This window comes from Petaurus breviceps, unplaced genomic scaffold, assembly GCF_028583685.1.
Source record: "Petaurus breviceps papuanus isolate PSGF00001 unplaced genomic scaffold, PetGlider_PUasm1.0 189, whole genome shotgun sequence".
Classification (NCBI taxonomy): Eukaryota; Metazoa; Chordata; class Mammalia; order Diprotodontia; family Petauridae; genus Petaurus; species Petaurus breviceps.
The window spans coordinates 6,453,013-6,473,725 of NW_027185809.1; the positions used below are offsets into that span (position 1 = coordinate 6,453,013).

Sequence of the window (20,713 nt, forward strand, 5' to 3'; positions counted from 1 at the left end):
TTTAACTTGTAAAGCAATTTTTATTGAAGTATTCTGAGGGAAATTTTCCATATTATAATAGTAAAAGTAGTAAAGTTGAACATTATAAAAAAATGCCACGGACAGAAGTGAGGGGCGAGGGTGGGGGCGCAAGGGGTGCCCTGCGGCCGAAGCATCTCATGCCTGCAGCACATTTCATTTCATGGGGTTGGACAGTTGAGGAGTGGTGCATAAGCAAACTAGAAAGACTAACCTACGACGGGAGAGGCGGCAACATCGAGATGCTAAGGCTAGAGTTCTTAAAAAAAATTTTTGTGTCACGGACCCTTTTGGCATTTCGGTGAAGCCCTATTTTTTCAGTATTCCAGTCAACATTTATTAAGTGCCTACTATGTGCTAACTTCTAGGGACACAAAAAGAGGCAAAAGATAGTCCCTGCCCTCGAGGATCTTATACTCTAATTGGGGAGACAGCATGCAAACAAATATATACAAAGCAAGCTATATTCAGGAAATAACAGAGCTAAGGCACTGAAAGTAAGAGGGGGTTGGCAAAGACTTCCTGTGGAAGGTGGTATTTTAGTTGAGCTTTAAAGGAAGCCAGGGTGGTCATTAGTCAGAACAGAGGTGGGAGAGCATTCTAGGCTTAGAGGGGAGCCAGAGAATGCCTGGAGCTGAAAGATAGAATATCTTATTTGTGGAACAGAAATGCTAATTTTAAGTTAGAGGATAGTGAAAATAAATATGTAGTTTTTTTTCCACCAAAGTGCTGAATTTTATGCATGGACACATGGATCCCAGGTACACATGGATCCTAGGTTAAGAACTCTGGCTCTAAAGGGTTGGCTCTTCCAGCACTAAACCTATACTCTTGTGAATGAATGAACATCATCTATCTAGCATGTTTCTGTGCTCAGGCCTCGTGTGTTGGGGGCCTTTGTTTTTCCTGAAGGCCTTTCATGAATGGAAATGCCTCCTAAAGCGTCCCTTCCTGTTCCACTTCCCTCTGATAGCCAGTTTTCCTTCAGTCTGAACCAAAGCTGTATGGCTGAAGTGAAGTCGTTTCTCTGGTCCCATGCAGCACACACACACAGAGCTGAAGTGGGAAGGGTATCAGTGTCAGAGCTGCCAAACCCTTCTCTTTTCCTCATTTTGGAAAAGAGGCAGAAAAGAGCTCTGAGGCAGCACCGGAAATGCCTTTTTCTATTACACCTTGAGGCATTCAGGAACCTCCTCCCTCTGCGAATTCCTGTCTCTGGAGGCCACTATTCCGGAAGCATCTCCAGGTGACTGACAATGGGAGCCAGCTAAGAGCTGTATTGACTCCTGCAGCTCTGGGTTCACAGGGGAGTGAACAGCTGTGCAAACTTCCAGGGCCACGTGTATGAGCCCTCACACCAGCGACTGGCAGTTCTTCCCTGAGCTGGAGGGAGCAGGCTTTTGCTTATAAGTGTAGGAAAGACCAGTTTTATTTTCTAATCCCAGGCTTCTCCTGTCCCTCAGTAGGAATGTTCTTAACCCACTGACCCAACCTCCTCCATTTGGCTTCTCTGTATTTCTGATAACAAGTCCCCATAGGTTAGGGCTCTGTATGTACCTGGATAGAGGTGAAGGTCCAGGGAGAATTCAAGTCGTCAGGTGTTTATTCACTTCCTGCTGTTTGCAAAACCTTGTGCCAGGTGCTGAGAGGTGGAAGGTGAGGAGAAAAAGGAAAGTGAAGCTGGTCCTGCCTTTAGAGAATGTAGGACTATGGAGCTTCCTTACATTCTGCCGGACTGTTTGGACTGTTTTAACAAATCCAGGCCCTATTTTCTGTCTAACATCATCTGGTGATTGACTTAGGGGCTTCCACCAAGGCAGGTGAAAAGTAGGTGTTTGGTCTGGGTATCAAAAGCCAGGCCAAATTTTCTCTTTGAACATCCCAGTCTTGGTTTGCTAATGGATCTATAAACCCTAATCTGCATTAAGAAGGCTAGGAAGCACAGTGGCTAGAGTATTGGATCTATACTCAGGAAGACTCAAGTTCAAATCTGTCCTCAAACAGTTACTGACCCTGGGCAAGTCACACAATACCCTGCCTCAGTTTCCTCAATCTGTATAATTGTACACCTACCTCCCAGGCTTGTGAGGATCAAATGAGATGTTTGTAAATGCTATCTTAAATGCTATGTATTATTGTTAACTTGACAAGTGTCGGGCAGCTGCCCAAATTTAATTCCTTCTTTCTTCTCTTTTTCTGTTTGTCTTTCTTTTAGTCTGTGCATGGTGTTTTCTTTTTCCACCTTCCTCTCTTTCCCCCTTCCTTCCCTCCTATCTTTCCTTCTTCTTCTATCTCCTTCATATATTTCTCTCCTTCCTCTAGCTTGGTTTTCTCTCCCTCTGTTTCTCTTCTTCCTCCCTTTCTGTTTTTCTCTGTCTCCCTTTTAAGAGCACAGGGATGCACTTCCCTAGCTGCCTGTTTGAGCAGCAGAAAATCTCTTCCTAGTGAAACAAGATGCTGGCCCTCCACCAGTGCTGGGGCCAGCTCAAGGACGATCGACCTCCAGCTTTCTGAGTCACTTGCTGGGAAATGTGAATGAAACCCAGCCCAACCGTGCTGGCCTGAGAGGTCACGCTAGAAGGCCTGCTGGCTTGCTGGGCAAACTGAGTAGGCCCTTATTAGCTCTGGGACTGGTCCCCAAATGGGCACCCAAGCTCAGCAGAAATAACCATAGCAACGAGACTGGCATTTCAGCACAGGCAACATAGGCCTCGAAGCCAGAGCAAGAACACAAAATGTCTGCTGGACACAGCTCGTAGCCGAGTGAAAAAGCTCTTTCTGCCAGCGTTTGGTGAAATCTCAGGCCAAGACAGGAGTTTGAGCTGTGGTGGCAGCACCGATGTACAGGGGCGCAGCAGCCCCCCCACCCATAATGCTCCCTGGGCTACAAAAACAGGCAGGTGGTTAAAGAACAAATGCCGGGAAGTGTTTTCCAAGAGTATGTGGGTTTGGCAAAAGGAAATATGTTTCTTTTTCTTTTTCTAGAACATAGAACACAGAATGTCAGGGTGGGGAGGGACCTTAAAGACCATATAGAGCCATTTCAGCTCCCCCTCATTTTACATTTGGAGACACTGAAGGGGGTGGGGGAGGAGAAGAGACTTGCCTACAGTAATCAAGGACAGAACTCAGGCTTAGAATCCAGGTGTCCTGTCTTCTTCTCAGAAGCAGCATGTATCATTGTAGGTCTGGGATTTGAAGCTCCAGAGACAGCGTGAACCTGGAGAGAGAAGATGTGTTTCTAGTGACTTTCAGACAGTCAGTATTTATTGAGTGCTTCTTATGTGTCAGGCACTGTGCTAAGTGTTGGGGATACAAAAAAGGGATAGATGACAGTCCCTGCCCTCAAGGAGCTTACAGTTTAGCGGGGGAGACAACACACAAACAAATATGTGCCAGACAAAATAAATGGGAAGTAACTCTTTAAAAGGGAAGGTTTTAGAATTAAGAGGGTTGGAGAAGGCTTCCTATAGAAGGTGGAATTTTAGTTGGGATTTAAAAGGAAGCCAGAGAGTTTAGTACTTGGAGAGGAAGAGCATTCTGGGTCTGGGGGACAGCGGGAGAGAATACCCAGAGTCTGGAGAGGGATCTCTTGTTTGTGGAACAGCCAGGAAGCCAGGATCATAGGAAGAAGCCAGGTTTTGAAGGGCTCTAAATGTGAAACACAACATTTTGTATTTGCTGCTGGAGGCAATAGGAAGCCGCTGGAGTTTATTGAGTAGAGGTTGTGGCATGATCAGGTCTATGTTTTGGGAAAATCACTTTAGTGGCTGAATGGAGGATGGATTGGAGTGGGGAGAGACTTGAGGCAGGAAGACTCACCAGCAGGCTATTGCAAAAATCAAAGTGTGAGCTAATAGGGCTTACACTAGAACGGTGGCTGTGTTGGAAGAGAGAAGCCGCCATATTTGAGAGATGTTGCAAAAGTGAAATCTGCAACCTTGGCGACCACTTGGAGATGAGGGTGGTCGGGGAAGGGCAAGAGTGAGGAATAAGATGGTGTTTACTTCTAGGCTAATAGGGAAGTTCTTCGGGGAGCATTTAGGGGGAAAGAGAATGAGTTGTGCTTTTGTCAAATTGAGTTCAAGATATCTACTGGACATCCGGTTTGAGATGTCTAAAAGGAGACTGGACTTTCAATATTAGAGGTCAGCAGATAAATTGGGGCAAGATAGGTAGATTCTGGAATGGTAATTAAATCCTTGGGAGCTGGTAAGGTCACCAAAGAAAATAGTATAGAGGGAGAAGAGAAGAAAGCCCAGGAGAGAACTCTGTGGGACACGCGCATGGTTAGAGAGTGTGATCCTAGTGAAGGATCCAACAAGGGGGCAGAGAGGAGTGGTCAGATAAGAGGAAAACCAGGAGACAGTGGTGTCCCCAAAACCTAGAGAGAATATTGAGGAGGGGAGAGTGACCGGTCAAGGAAAACGAGGCGTGAGAAAAGGTCTTTGGATTTGGCAACTGAGAAATCCCTGGTTACTTTGGAGAGCATTTTCAGAAGCTGTATTGTAAAAGGTCAAGAAGAAAGTGAGAAAAAAGAAATTAGAGGCACCTATTACAGACAGCCTGTTTTAGTTCAGTTACAAAGGGAAAAAGAGACAGAGGACAATAGTTAGCCAGGGTGGAAGGATCAAGTGAGTTTTTTTTTAGGAGACATGATCATGTTTGCAGGCAGTAGGAAGAGACCCAGTAAAGAGGGAGAGATGGCAAATAAGGGCAAGAGTGAAAACGTCAGAATGGGAAATCTGTTCGAGGAGCAGGATAGAATGGGATCACTTGAAACGCCCGGCCCACTAAGTCTGTTGCTTTTATACTGCCCTGTTCACCTGCCTCCTCTTGGCCTCTCCACTGAACGGTCCATCCATGAACCAGCAGTTAAATACCTTTTGGCACAGGTCCTCCACTCTCTGCCTACAAGGGCCAGGACTTTGACTAGGAAGGTGACCTTTAGATCCTGCATTGTTAGAGTGGGGACGGTGGGGACTTTAGAATCAACTAGTCAACCTCTTATGTTACAGATGAGGAAATAGAGGTCTACAGAGGTAAGGAAGCCCAAGATCGGCAAGCTTCTTTCCATTGTTCTGAGCTTTCTCCAGCGTCTCTTCCCATCATAGCTCTTTCCCTGGGTATTTTCTCCAGCACATACCAGTGTTCAGATCTGGGACCAGAAGGTCCCTCCCCTGGCCTAGCAAGTCCCTGCCTTTGTGTCCCCACCCCTTGCTAAAGAGAAGAACTTGGAGAGCATCAATCAACAAACATTTATTAATCACTAACTGTATAACCAAAAACAAAGATCCAGCCCTTCAGCCACTGGATACTCTAGGTTTTCTCCCTCTTTCTTTTCCAGATACTTCTTGCTTTATTCTCTTTGGTTCTTTAATATTTTATTAATGTTTTTTTTTAATACCTATTTCACTTCCCAATGATCCCCCACCAAAAAGCAAAGAAACAAAAACAACTTACCTTATAACAAAGAAACACAGTTAAAGCAAAGCAAAATAGGTTGTTAGCTGTATCTAAAAAGGTATACCTGATTCCACAGGTGTGGTCCCACCTCTGCCCAAGGCAAGAGCCATAATGGGATTTGGAGACATACCAAGAACTTGTGTCTCTGATACACATTGTATCGGAAAGCCTAACCATAGCCATCACTGAAGTGACATTGTATGTGTGTCTATAACACTGTTACATGTAACAGGAGTACCCCATGGGTACTCAGCTAGGGCTGAGGTCAGGTGGGTGCCCAGTACTGGGAGTCAGGAGCCCTGACCTCCAGTTCTTCTGCTGACTCAGTATGTGACCTTTGGCACTTCTCTATTCTTGACCCTGCTTTTCTCATCTGTAAAATAGGTAAAATTAGATAATAACATCTTCTTTTACAACTCTAGTCTTCCAGGATCCTCTAACTTTGTATGTGAAAAGATGTAAACTTTCTAAGAGTCAGAGAGAATATGGCCATTCCTAGCTGTCAGGAGGACTTCTGGGAGGCTTTCCCCACCAGGCATCTCTCCTAATTAGGCTCCAGTGTCCCATGGTCACCTGCAAAGAGGTGTCCCAATTCTTACCCTCTTCAGTTCTTCCCCAGGCCACCATATACATATGCACATCTATACTCTACTCTTTTCTGCATCTTGACCCATTAACTCCACGCCAGCCTCTTCTCCCTCTCTTGTCCTTAGTCCCTTAGCTATTGGACATTCTTGCCCTGCCAAGCCGCAGCCTTGGCCATCACTCCTCTCCACATGCTGCAGGACAAAGCCAGAGAAAATCATGAAAGTTTGCCACTACATATTTGTGTTACGTCATTTGTCACCTCACTTATCAGCTCACTCTCCTACTCATTGCAGCGGCTTTCCTAAGCCTTTCCATCCCTCCTCAGACCTTCCAGGGCTCCCTTTACCTTTTAGCCTCCAAGCAGAGAACCTTGCCTTATATCGCACTAAAGAAGTTCTTGCTGAGCTCACTGTTCTCTCTTTCTCCTTATGTCACATCGCTCAGATGCCTTCCCCACTGTCTCTTCCACCCATCTCACATGAAGAGGTGACTTCTTCTTTCTTCTCAAAAAATTTAATGATTTATTTCTTTTTAGTTTTCAACATTCGCTTCCAGAAGTTTTAAATTTTCTCCGGCTCCCACCCCAAATGGTGAAGAGGTGACTTTTCTTCTTGTCAAGACTGACGCCTCTATGTGCACCAGTGATTTCACTGGATCTCGTCTTTTCCAGCAGATTGCTCCCTCCGTTATCCCTCCTGTCACGAATCTTTAATCTCTCCCTGCTTATTGGCTGCTTCCCTGCCTGCCTAGTTCTCCCCCATCCTCAAAAAGCCCTCACTTGGATCAGTCCATCATCTATCTATCTAGCTATCATCCTACGTCTCTTCTCTTCTCCCTTTTATAACTAAACTTTTTGAGAATGCCATTTACAAAAGGTATCTCTACCTCCTTTTTCCTCGGTCTCCTTAACTCTACTATCTGACTTTTGACTTCATCATTCACCAGAAACTGCCCTTTCCAAAGTTACTGTTTTGTTGTTTTCATTCATTTCAGTCATGTCTGACTCTTTGTGAACCCATTTGGGGTATTCTTGGCGAAGATCCTGGGGTAGTTTGTAATTTCCTTCTCCAGTTCAGGAAACTGAGGCAAACAGGGTTAAGTGACTTACCCAGGGTCACATAGCTAGTAAGTGTTTGAGGTCAGGTTTGAACTTCTGTCCTGACAACTCCAGGCTGAGTACTCCACCACCTGGTGATCTCTTAGTTGCCAATCCTAATGGTTTTTTTTCCCAATCCTCACCTTTCTTAACTTCTCTGCATGCTTTAATACTGTCAATCAGTTTCATCTTTTTGATACTTCTCTCTAGGCCAGGGCATTTTAAACTTTTTTCACTCAAGACCCCTAATCAGCACTTTTTATTGAACTGTGGGTCGTGACCCCATATGGGTTATCCATACCTCACCAACCTTTGTAGCTCAACTGACAGTGGTTCCTCTGCTAGAAACCTTTCAACTAATTGCTCATAGTTTGGGGTCAAAACCAGTCAGAATTCTCCCATGTGACAGTCTTTCAAATACTCAAAAACAACTATCTTGCCATTCCCCTCCCCACCAATCTTTTCTTCATCCTCAAATTCCATCCTCAAAATTCCTTCAGCAGATCCCCATGGCATAAACCCAAGGCCCTTCCAGATACTTGGTGCCCTCCTCTGGACTTTCTCCACCTTAGCAATATTTCTTTTTCTTGAACTTTTAGTTTCATAGGCAAAGAAACCCCTTCCACCAAAGTAGATTGGTCCCCGAAGATGGGAGTTTATAGGCTGAGGGACTTGCCTGGATCAGCTAGAGGTCACCTGACTCAGTCAGGGTCATACAGTATGTGTCAGAAGCTGAACTAGAGCCTACATCTTCCTATCTTCTGGAAGCCAGCTTTGCCCCATACTGCTGTGTTGCTATCATTCATGATATTAAAACCCAGATTTTCCTGACTCTGACTTGACTTCCAAAACTACGTTTTTGGTCAAAACAAGACAGAGTATATCATGATTAGAGAAATGCAAATTAAAACAACTCCAAGATACTATCCCACCTATTAGATTGCCTAACATGACAAAACAGAAAAATGATAAATGTTGGAGATGTTGGAAAATTGGCACAGTAATGGAATTGTTGGTAGAGTTGTGTACTGATCCAGCCATTCTGTAGAACAGTTTGGAACTATGCCCAAAGGGCTATAAAACTATGCATACCCTTTGATCCAGCAATACCGCTACTAGATCTGTATCCCAAAGAGATCACAGAAAAGGACCCACATTTACAAAAACTATTTATAGCAGCTCTTTTTGTGGTGGCAAAGAATTGAAAATTATCAGGATGCCCATCATTTGGAAAATGGCTAGACAATTTGTGGTATGTGAATATAATGGAATACTGTTGTTCTGTAAGAAATGATGAGCAGGGGAATTTTAGAAAAAACCTGGAAAGACTTACATGAACTGATGTTGAGTGAAGTAAGCAGAAGCAGGAGAACATTGTAAACAGTAACAACATTATGCAATGATCAGTTGTGATTGTCTTAGCTCTTTTCAGCAGTAAGACGATCCAAGACAATTCCAAAAGACTCATGATGAAAAATGCTATCCACATCCAGAGAAAGAACTCTGGAGTGCGAATACAGATTGAAGCAAACTATTTTCACTTTTTTGTTTTCTGTTTCTTCTTTTTTGTGGTTATTCCCTTCTTTTACAACATGCCTGATGTGGAAATATATTTAACATGATTGTACATATAATCAGTTTGCTTGCTATGTTGGGGAGGGGGAAGGGAAGGAAAGGAGGGGAAAAAAACAAGACAGAGTATAGTGGAACCTTCACCTCCTCATTCCTGGAAATCATCTCTTGCATAATGCAGCCCAGGATCAAACCTACTTTTTTTGGCTGCCGTATCCTATTATTGACTCACTGATTACACCATATTTCTCTTCTCTAGCTTCTCCTGATGATAATTGTGATCTGTACTTATCTACCCTCCCAGACCAAGTTTCTCTGCACTCGCCTATAAGTTCTTACCTGTCTTTTGTCTTCCATCTTCTTTGCTAGGGTCCTGCCTCTGCTGGAGCATGCCCCTGGCCAGATCTCCCCAAGCAGCCTGTCTGGCTCTGAGCTCAGCGAGGTCACCAGACCCTATTCCCGCTATGACCTGGATGAGATTGATGCTTACTGGCTGGAGCTTGTTAACTTGGAGCTGAAGGAGATGGGTATGTGTGCTGCCTGCTTTGTGGCTTGGGAGGTGGAGTTATGCCAGACCAGAGGCATGGGGATGAGGGATGGTGGAATTAGGACTCAGACATACCACTTACTTAGCACTCTAAGCAAGGAGGCTTACTTCTGGTAGCAGCTTCTTTTAATGAAGCTATTCCTTGGTAACTCTGATCCTGATTGTTAGCCCTAAGACCTCTTTAGAAGATGCTGCTTAAATTTCATGGATCATGATTCTGGGGACTCTGGTAGAGAATGGGGCAATGACCTCATGCGGTAATTGGGTAAGAGAGAGGAGACAAAAGATAGCCTTTAGGCTGTTTTCCATCCAGTGTGCCCCAGGTTTTTCATTGTTGAGGCTGTATCTGGAGATGAGAGGGATGGTGGTAACCATACCAATCATGGTCACTACTGATATAATGACAAGGCACCATGGTCTGCCACTAGGAAGCAGGAAAGGCATGTGGTTGTTGGCTGTATCACAGTGTCTGTGTGTCTATGTCCATGCTGATTACCAAGTTTTTAATAAATGTCTTCTGTGTACATTGCTTCATGTTTGGTGGTGTGGTGGGAGGGGAGATGAAGGCAGGTGGATGGTAGTGATACACTTTCCCTGTTTCTGCGGCACAGCTCAGCTGGGAAGGCAAGGCAGCATGCAGGAAACCTTCCGAATACATGATCTCCAGCTCTAGGCCTGGCGTCCCAAGGCCTGGCTTCATCCGGCCCTGCCACTGTGTGTCTTAGTCAAGTTACTCTTTGGGCCCCAGTATTCTAATCTGTAAAGGGAGGGCACTGGACTCAATGATGTCTGACATACCTTGCAGCTCTGACCTTTCGTGATCCCATAGGGAGACTGTTGCTATAGGGCCTTAGAGGAGAGGTGAGGAGGGCCAAGAGTAGAAAGGAAGGACTTAGAGGAGGGAACGTTTATACTGGGCTTTGAAGGGATAGACGGAATGTAGAGAGGCAGAAGAGAGGGTTGGGGCCAGGGCCTGGGCCTGGGGAAGTGGCCTTTCAGTCAAGTGGGAGCGCCAGGAGCAGAGGTACAAAGGCAAACGTTAGCCCGGGATCTTCTGAAAGCAAAGAGAAGACCAGACTACGGCAGACCACCCCAGCACTCGTTGGGCATTTCTGTCCAGCATTCCTTCCTGCTGGTGTTTTCTTTCTTTTTCATGTCACCTTCTTTGTAAAATACCTTGTCCCCCTTCCTCCCTTGGGAGAGCTATCCCTTGTTACAAAGAACTAAAATGAGAAGAGGAAAGAAAGTCAGTTCAGAAAAATCAATATCAACTAAATCAGGGGTGTGTGTGTGTGTGTGTGTGTGTGTGTGTGTGTGTGTGTGTGTGTGTGTGTGTGAGTGAACACCTCCATGTGACCATACAAGCAGTATTCCACATTGGCAAACCTCTCTTGGCTACCTCCACAAAGAAGGAAGGGAAGCATTTTTTCATCTCTTTATAGAGCATTCAGTCTGGGTGGGGTTTTCTGTCCTTTCCATTTATACTGTAGTCATTGTGTTTGTCACCTCCTGGTTCTGCTCACTTCACTTCCCATCAGTTCTTAGGAGTCTTCTCATGCTTCTGTTCACTTTTCATCTTTTTATACGTCACAGTAAGATTCCATTGCATTGTGTCCCTTTTCTTGTTGAGCAGTTGTTCCCTGGTGGATGGGCACCTAATTTATTTACAGTTATTTTTCATTACAAAAAAAAGTACCATCTGATTTTTTTTAAATGGAGTCAGGTTTATGCTTCAGGAAGAGCAAGAGGAAGTATAATGGGAAAGAGGCTGGTAGATGGGTTTTATTCTGGCTCCGCTGCTTCTGGGCTACGTGACCTTGGACAAGATCCACATCCCTTTCTGAACCCTAGATTTCCATCTGTAAGATTGAGGTATTTGGGGTAAATGATCGTTTTCCTTTTTGTTTTTAAAGGGGGGAAGGAAGGCAATTGGTGTTAAGTAACTTGCCCAAAGTCACTTTGTGTGTGTGTCAAGTGTCTGAGGCCACATTTGAACCCAGGTCCTCCTGACCCCAGGGCCGGTGCTCTATTCACTGCACCACCTAGCTGCCCCAGTGTTAGATGATCTTGAAGGGCTCTGAGCTCTGAGTAAATAAATTCCTTTTTCCTTCAGGGGCATAGATTTCAAAGTAAACTACCTCCTTTCTTATCATTTATCATAATCATCTCATTACTTTTCCCCTTCTCAATATTGTTCCTTCTTCACTGTTCTGCTTTCTACAGTGGGGTAGACACTCTCCCTCCTCTTCCCTTGTACCCTCAGCATCCCTAGCTCTGGTGACTCATGTCTGGCCTTTGGCTTCTTATCTCCATTATCATCCTCCCTGAGCAAGAAACTTGAAGGATTCTCACTGACCCCTTCCACAAATATGCCCCAGAGTTTATACATTCAACCACAAATATTTATTGATCTCTTAATTTATGGGATCAACTTAAGTGGGGAGCTCTACAAAGTTCAAAAAAGAATTCCCTGCCTTCATGGAGCTTATGATCTAGAATGGAATAAAACACATACATAGATCGTTTTAACATATATCATCATTATCATTAGTTCACATTTATATAGCATGTTACAGTTGCAACAAACTATGTAAAATACATTATTTTATTCAGTCCTGAAAAGAGTCATTGGAGTTATTATTAATCCCCATTTTTGTGAAATGAGGGAAAAAAGGCCGAGAGGCTAAATTATTTATCCAAGATCACACTTGTAAGGGCTTAAGTCACAATTTGAATCCAGGTCTTCCTTTTCCAGGTAGCACATTTAACCTTTTAAAATACGTTTATATTGAGGTGTGGTAGAAGGTACTCTGGCCTGGGGGTCAGGATACCAAAGTTCTGATCTTGACTTTGCTCCTGACTATGAGCTGGAACAAGTTAACTTCCCTATCTGAACTAGTGTTTCGCCATCTGTAAAATGAGGGGAATGTCTGTCAGTCAGTAAACATTAATTAAGCACCTGCTATGTGCCAGGCACTATGCTAAGCACTGGGAATACAAAAAGAGTCAAAAGACAGACCCTGCCAAGACCATTCTGACTCCTGGTCTAATGTTTTCTGCCCTATGCCATAGGATCTTCTCTTGTTTTGAATAGTTTACTGAGGCCATCCATGTTTCATACTCAAGGAAGTAAGAACCATGTGGATAATAGTAAAAGATGCCAGTCACAGACACCTGTGCCTGCCCTTAACTCTAGTCAGTCTTTGTTTCTGAGCCCTAGAGGTTAATTTCCAAGAACCTGCCTGAAAAGTGTCCAGTGGTCTTTGTGCTTTGAGATTCAGAATTGCAGTGAGACTAGAACTTAAAGTCTGAGAAAAAGCAAACCAAGTTCACTGCCCACGGCACTTGAAACCTTAAGAGTCTGTTGTGAAGGGCATCCTGTGCTCATTAGAGACCAAACCTGGCATAACCAGGGGCTGGCACATAGGAGATGCCCGGGCTCTTCCTGGATCTTCTCCCCAAATAGTGACAAGGATGTCTAGAAACATTTCTGAGCTCCTGGGTTTTAGGGATAGGCAGAACTACAGTTTAGGTTCCTTGCCATTGGCCTATAGTCCCAGCCTCAGAGTCCAGGGTCCTTTGGCAGCCATTTCTCCTCGCCTAGTCTAGGCACCTTCTGGCCCAAGACACCATAAGGATTGCGATTAGAGCTGGAGACAACCCCAACCTTTGGCAGTCCCTGTTTATCAAAACTCTAATGTGTTTTCAAGTCCTGTGGAGAATAGAGGTAGGAGGAATCCATAGTTACTACCCTCAGGGAGCCAATAGTCTAATTTCATCACCTCCACCTTAAATGTTCCCCCCTTCCTCATTCACTTGGTCTCAACTGATCAAAACCTTATCCATCCTTCAAGGCCTCATGAAGCCTTTCCGTGTTTTCCTCAAGTTGGAACTGAACTCTCCCTCCAAATCCCCACCGTTATGGCACTTAATTCTTCAGCTTATATTCTAGTATTTGTATATCCTAGAATGATATGAGCTGTGAGCTCCTTCAACCCCAGGAAGTTTCTTTTTTTTTTTTTTTTTTTTTTTTTTGGTGGCAGTAATGCAACTAGTAAGTGTATGAGGGCAAATTTGAACTCAGGTCCTTCTGACTCCAGGTCTGGTGCACTGTCCACTGCACACCACCTAGCTGCCCCACCCAGAGATGTTTTCGTAATCATTTTTGTAGCTCCCACAGTGACATGCACACCACCCTGGGAATTCATAAGTACTCAGTAATTCTGTGTTGAATAAATGAGTATGTTTTAGTGTCGTATACATAACATGTAACTGTCAGCGTTCATTTTTCATTTCAGCATTCATTCAGTTGTTCTTCCGTATAGTGTCTTCCCAAGAGAGCGTGATAAAGTGAGAAGGGTTTCGGACTTCAGAGTGTGGAGATTTGGGTTGGAATCCCAATGTAACCACGAGCTAGTCGCTTCCCCTCTTTGGTCCAGTTTCTCCATGTTATAAAATGAGGGCTTTGAACTGAATGACCTCTGAGGGCCTTCCTGACTGTGGTGTTCTGTGATTCTGGGTCACATATATACACATCGACACATTCACCGAGTTAGGAGATCTGCTTGCAGGAGGATAACTTCAAAGATGCCTCGTGACGGAGCTTTAGTATATGCTGGAGTCGGAGAAAGTTTGTCGGAATATACTGAGCTCCCACCTCCCTAGCCTCAGACAGGTTTACTGCTGCCTGAGACGGCATTAGCTGTTTTTGGCTGTTATCTTGCCCTAGTGACTCATTCACTTCACAGTCCATCAAAACCCGTAGATTTTTTTCATACAAACTATTGTCTAACTAGTCTTCAGTCTTAAGGTTTTTCATCTTATTACATTCTGCCTCCATTCAGGCAGAGAACAGAGATCTTTTTGTATCCATTCATTATATTAGCTTTTCCTTTAAACTTTCTTCTAAATTTTTTTCCTTAAAAAAAAAAAGGTTTTCTTTGCCCTTTTTTTCCACTATAGATATTTCCTGATTCTCTTTCCTTTTTACTCCATGTCCAAACCCTTTCTTCTCACAGAGAACATTTAAGTAAAACCAAATGACCTATTGATTTCAGCACTCATAGTCCAGCCCTATGGAGAAGAGAAGGCTGTGTCATCATCTCTCCTTAAGGACTGATAATTGATTATTGCCTTTAATATGAGTTCAGCGGCCTTTTTAAAATTTATGTTATTGTAATCATCACGTATCATTTTCCTGATTCTGCTTTTACTTATCTCTACATCAGTTGATAGAAGTTTTCCTATTTTTTTCTGAATTCTTCATTCATCATTTCCTATGGAAAAATTCTGTTCCATTACATTATATACCATAGTTGTTCAGCCACTCCCCTGCTCTATACATACGCAGTTTTCTTCTGTTATTGATTGTTTTATGGGGTTTTTTCTTACCATAAAAGTACTGCTATTAAAATTTTGGCACATGGGGTTTTCTTCCTTTGGTCTCCTTGGCAGGTTTAGTAGTGAGATCACTGGGTCGAAGGGTACAAAAGAATTTACTGACTTTTTTTTGCATAATTCCACATTATCAATCTCCCATCCATTGCAGTCTCCGGTGAGCTCATAGATATTTCTTTATGTTCCAGGTCCTGGGAGGGGGATTGGAAGTGAGCCTGAGGCAGAAGGGGAGGCCCAGAACTGGCTGAAGTCCCCCACCTTCTAGAGATGGACAGGTGGAACAGGGAAGGGCCCAAAGACTTCAAAGGACAGCCCTGAACTGTCCATTTCATTTGGTCTTAATAAAATGGGGAATGAAGGAGGTTAATGACATTTAAAAACAGATGATTCCAAGCCTATTTTCCAAGCTGTAATCACTATGTAAGAGTTCTTTCATATAATAAGCAACATCTTAATTGTTCCCTGGAATTCCTTAAAGAACATAAGTATTCTCTCCTGAGATGTGCTCGAGAAGGAACCGAGGGAGAGGAGGTGCTGGGTTCTGGGTTCTGAGGGCAAGTACCTTAGGCAGGAACCTCTTGAGAGCAAAGTAACAAGTTGCACGATTGAGTCTAGAAAAACACCTGTAGCACAATGAGAGGAAAATTGGCAGCTAGCCACAGCATGCAAGCAGGGTCCTGGAGGAAGTCGTGGGATCATACAGAGTCATCCTAGAGCTGGAGGCCATCCGGTACAGCCCCCTCCTTTTATAGCTGAGGAGAGAGAGGCTGGGCCAGGTTAAATGACTTGCCCAAAGTCCGGTGCGTTATAGACTTCCAGGACCGGATTAGAACCCAGGTCCTCGACACCATAGTCAGTTTGCTTCCCACTGTACTATACTCTTCCTCCTGCCCTGCTGAGAAACTCCCAAGTTGGTGATGGGAACTTTTCAGTGAAGAAAAGCTGAGCCTGTGCCAGCAGATGGTGAAGTTAAGGAGGCAGGCAGCAAGGAAGGAGAAGCCTCTGGAAAGGCAAGCTCGGTAAGAACCTCTGAAAGGTAAAAAGACACACCTGTGACTTAAATCTGTGGGGAAAACTGTCTGCCAAGGTGAGTTCCCGAAAACAGGCCTCCACTTTCTACCTTGGCTGGTGAATCAAGCCATGGAGAGGTCAAGCAGCCTGAGCAGTCCAAGGAGGAGAAGGGCGGCTGTGAGCAACAGAGCCCGGTTCCCAGCTGCCTGATGGCACCGCTTGCCGACCATGTAAGCAGGCATTTAGGTGCTACGTTGAGAAAACAAGGTTTCTCATCCAGATTTCCTTTTTCTTTTTTTAATGCTATGCCTATGATTTTTGTTGTTTGTTTGTTTCAGTTGTGTCTGATTCTTTGCGACCCCGTTTGGGGTTTCTTTGGCAAAGATACTGGAGAAGTTTGTCATTTCCTTCTCTAGTACATTCTACACATTAGGAAACTGAGGCAGACGGTTAAATAACTTGTCCAAAGTCACAAAGGTAGTAAGTGTCTGAGGCCAGATTTGAACTCAGGAATTATATTGGTATAAGAAACCTCTGATAAGGCATCCCCCCTTCCCATGAAGATTGGCACCTGCTTTGTAACTTACATCCTTACAGAGATAAGTGACAAATCCTGCTATATGAATACAATGGAATATTATTGTATGGTAAGCAATGATTACTATGAAGAATTCAGAAAAACTTGGGAAGACCTATATTGACTGATACTGAGCAGAACCAGGAGAACAATTTACATGAAGGCCATAAAAATATAAAGGAATACAACTTTTAAAGACTTCAGAATTATGCACAGTAGTGACCTATCATGGGTACAGAAGACTGATGGTAATTCGTGTTGATAGACTAGAGGTATTAATCAACAAGCATTTATTAAGCAACTGCCATGTGCCAGCTATTGTTCTAAGAGTTGGGAATATAAATACAAGCAGAAAGACAGCCCCTGCCCTCCAGGCACCTAGATCACATATCACATCACATCATACACCATATCATGTTATATTATAATGGGGAGAACTGCACATAAAAGGAAGCTGTGAAAAGGGGAGTGGGGGAAGAAGGTACCCAAGTGGGGTGCACAGTCTGTTCAGCCACTATTCCAGTTGATGGGCATCTCCTTCATTTAATGTACTTTGCTACAACAAAAAGTTCTGCTATAAACATTTTGTACTTTTGGGTTCTTTCCTGCTCTCTCTGAGCAATGTGGAGCGTTCCTTCATAGTGTTGTTGCTGAGTTAAAGGGTTTCTACAGTTCAGTGATTTTTGGATAGAACTCCAAATTGTCTTCCAGAGTGACTGGATCATTTCCTAGCTCTACCAACAGTGAGTTAGTGTGCCTGTCAGCCCCTCCAACAATTGTCATTTTCATCTTTCAAACTCTTCGACTTGAAGCCTCTCTCTAGCAAACCAGAAAGTTGTTGCAAAGCCATGACCCCGAAAGAGAATGTACCAAGGAAACTATATGTTTGGGTCTTTTCCAGTACAGAACTCTACCATGTAGCATCTCATATCTGGGTCTTCTCTCACCTACCCTTATGCATGTGTGTGTTTCTTTCCATTCCAGCATCTTGGGCTAGAGCCACAGAAGATGGGTCTAAGTGCTTCATGTCCGCGGTAGAGTAGCGTTCCCTTGCAAGTCTCTGCTTATTTGGGTGAGGCTCTATGTTTCTAGAAGATTTTAGAGGTAGATCCTGAGTTGGTCACTTTATACAAGATTGGAAACCATTGCTGAGAGTTTTACCCTGGTATATCTCTAGACCAAGAATTCTTCATATCTACTTTATTTTTAATTTGTGTATTTATAATGGTCAGAAAGACTTAGTCACTCAAAGTCGTTCCTAAAACAATATTGCTGTTACTTTATACAATGTTCCCTTAGTTCTACTCACTTCACTCTTCATCATTTTGTGCAAGTCTTTCTATGCCTTTCTATGCATTTAACAATATTATTCTAAGAGGAGGTCCAAAGGCTTCACCAGACTACCAAAGAGGCCCATGATCCAAAGAAAAAGGTTAAGAACCCCTGCTTCCCACATATGCCAGACCCTGTTTCTGAAGGCTAGGGTCTGAAAAGAGAAATCCCAGGGAAGAAACCTAACCCCTTCACTGAAAGGAGATTAACCAAAGATAGTGGAAGGCCTAAGAATTCACACCAGCTCTCTTGATGAATTGCTTTGGTTTGACAGTAGCCACAGAATCCTTGTTGCTATTGGGATGATGAAGGTCATTTTGGATACGGACTTCTCCCCAAACCACTCAGTGAAAGCAGAGGCTCAGTACAAAGACACCAGAAAGTAAAACAATCTGTCCCGTGCTTTAATCTTAAGCTTCAGGGATAATTGGTGTCAGAAGGTGGCATATCAGGTGATAATTAGTTGCTCTGAGTCTTTGAAAAGTGCGGAAACCATTTATGTTTAGGAGAAGAAGGTGGGCTTTGCATGACCTCACATCCAGGCAGTAGGCATTAAGTGGTCAATGGTGTGACCCAGTGGTTGGTGCAAAGAGTCAGGCATACGGAGACAAAGAGGTTCCAGCCTCCCTGTGCTTTTGATTAGATAAGGCCCATCTCTGTATCAGGCCTCCCTATACTGCAGGCTATGAAAAAGCAAATAGAAATCTAGGTTTGCTGGGCCTGTGAACAGTGCAATGGTAGCAGATCAAGGTGTCCCAAACTGAGCTTTTGCTAATTAATACACAAGGGTCCCTACTTTAAGTAAACCTGTATATCAAAATTCAGACACTTTGAAAACTGATCAGTTAAAGTAAGGAGCAAGAACTATCCATACACAGAAGGTTCTTTTTCACTTTACAAAAAGGCACAAAACATCTTTTTTCAAAGCTCTGTAAGCATTTGTGCATATAATAAAGTCTCAGTAAATGTTTGAACTGAGTTGAACATTTTCAAAATAACTGTTAAATCATTGGCATATATAGTATTGAAAAGGACATTGTGCTTGAGGTAAAAAGACCTTGAATTCACATTCTGGATCCAACACTTAGTAGCTTTTGGAGCAACTGACTCACTTCACCTCTTCAGGCTGAAAAAGGAGGGGGTTATAATATTGACTTCTAAGGTACCTGCCAGTTCTGATACACTGTGATTCCATGAAAAGGAATTCCGTTTTCTAGCACGTGACTTGACTTCCTGTGAACACATCCATTGTATAAAGTGAGGTATGCCTATAGGAAATTGTAGTGTCTGGATTGTAGCTCTGGTCGCCCTTTCCTGCTTTCTCTATGAAGAGGTGAAGAAAAAGAGAAGAGTTGGTGGGGGTCAGGGCAGGGAGAGGCAGGATATGGGTGTGGAGTGTTGCTTATTACTGTCAGATTAGGTCCGTGGGTCACTTGGTTTTACTGAACTTCCCCCCCCCCCCACTTTCTACAAGTGTTTACTTGTTGATTAGAGAGAGGAGAGAGAGATGTAAATTGGAGGTGATATAAAAAAAAGATATCAATAAAAATGATAAAAAATAGAATAAACCAAAATAAAGAATAAAGGGCTTAATTCGTACTCTGTGGGGACATGTCCCATATTCTTCTCTGTACGGTTCCTCCCATTAGGAAACACTATTGCCAGGAAACAATTAATGGTAAAAGTGTCTTTTATACAGGACTTTACAGTTTATAAATACGCCTCCCATTCATCATCTCATTTGAGCCTCTACCTCCCTGCGAGGAAAACAGTAGAGGGATATTTTCCCTATTTTTCTTTTGGGGAAACAGAGGCCGTTCAAGGTTAGGTGACTTCTCCAAGTTTGATAAGCTTATTGATGAATCTGGAATTTTACAAAGCACCTGGTTTCTATTTGCTGTTGGTAGTTGAGTCATTTTGTTTCCTTGACTAGTGACAGCCCTAGCTCTGAAGTCAGAAGGATGCATTTACAGGGTGAGTTGATATGGACAATGGCCTTTTTTGCTCGGGGGAGAGGCTTTGAGGTTGGTGGGTGGGTAGGGAATGACTCATGCAATTGCCCTAACCTGCCAGCCTGGAGAGAGCTATGGAATGAATGCTCACACCTCAGGTTTTCATCTCGGCTCTTTACTGCTCTGCTCGCTGAGTGGGAGTACCCAAGCTTAGGTTTGTAGACTGTTCTGATTCAGGAGTCTGTGTGCCCAAGAGTTAGTCAGTGAACCCCTTTGCCTGGGACCGGGGGCATTGTCTGTTCTCCTCTTCCCGTAGCCTTTCGAAGACCTTTCCCAGGGGTGTCTCTGCCTTCTCTCTGGGGCCAGTCCTTTCCTCCCTGGCAAACACAGTGGCTTCCCTTTGCCCCAACGTGTAGATACAGCTCAATGTGCTGGTGGTTTGGCCTTTAGAAACTAGTATAACAGTGGCTCCATTGTCTTCTTTCCAGCCTGAAGTGTCACCATGGCTGGGAAGAGGTAACAGTGAGAAGGACTGAGGGTAGGGGAAAGGCAGGACAGACATGGAATTAAGGTGTCAGGAATTTGGGGGTTGGGTGGAGAGGGGAAAAAAGACTTCCCTCTCATCGTTTTCTGTTCTTATCAGTCAGCCAACTGACACAGCAGACGTTTGCCCGGCTTAAGGATTTAAGGAAAATAAAGATGGAAAAGACACGCTTCTTTTCCCCAGAAACAGGACTCACAAAAAACAGCACGATGCAGTAGAAGAATGTTGGATTTGGAGTAGCAGGTTCAGATCCTACCTTTGCCATTTATTTCTGCCCAGTGCCAAAAAGAGGGGGAGGGGGAGGGAGAGAGTCAGCGGCTTTCCTCTTTGCTCCCATACTTCTGTAGGCTGTATGGCTGGAACCCATGACAGCACAAGAGGACCTATCAATCAGGCCTCTTTGAAGCTGTCAAGTACCTTAACTGATGACTGGGGGAAAGGGAGCTGTGTTCTTGGGAAAGTAACTTAATCTCTCTGGTTCTTGGTTCCCCCATCTGTAAAATGAGAGTTGGCCTAGATGGCCTGTAAGACCCCTTTCAGGGGGCGGCGAGGTGGCACGGTGAATAGAGCATCGGCCCTGGAGTCAGAAGGACCTGTGTTCGAATTCAGCCTC

At 43.9% G+C, this 20,713-nt stretch overlaps 1 protein-coding gene across 8 annotated transcripts in view; it reads left to right on the plus strand.

Annotated features, from left to right (window-relative positions):
* JADE2 (jade family PHD finger 2) overlaps positions 1-20,713 on the plus strand; it is a 196,068-nt gene that overhangs the window by 115,321 nt on the left and 60,034 nt on the right. For all 8 annotated transcript variants that reach the window (XM_069091849.1, XM_069091848.1, XM_069091853.1 and 5 more), the window contains one exon: positions 9,110-9,267. In XM_069091849.1, coding sequence (XP_068947950.1) covers positions 9,110-9,267 — 158 coding nt within the window. The remainder of the gene's footprint in view (positions 1-9,109; positions 9,268-20,713) is intronic.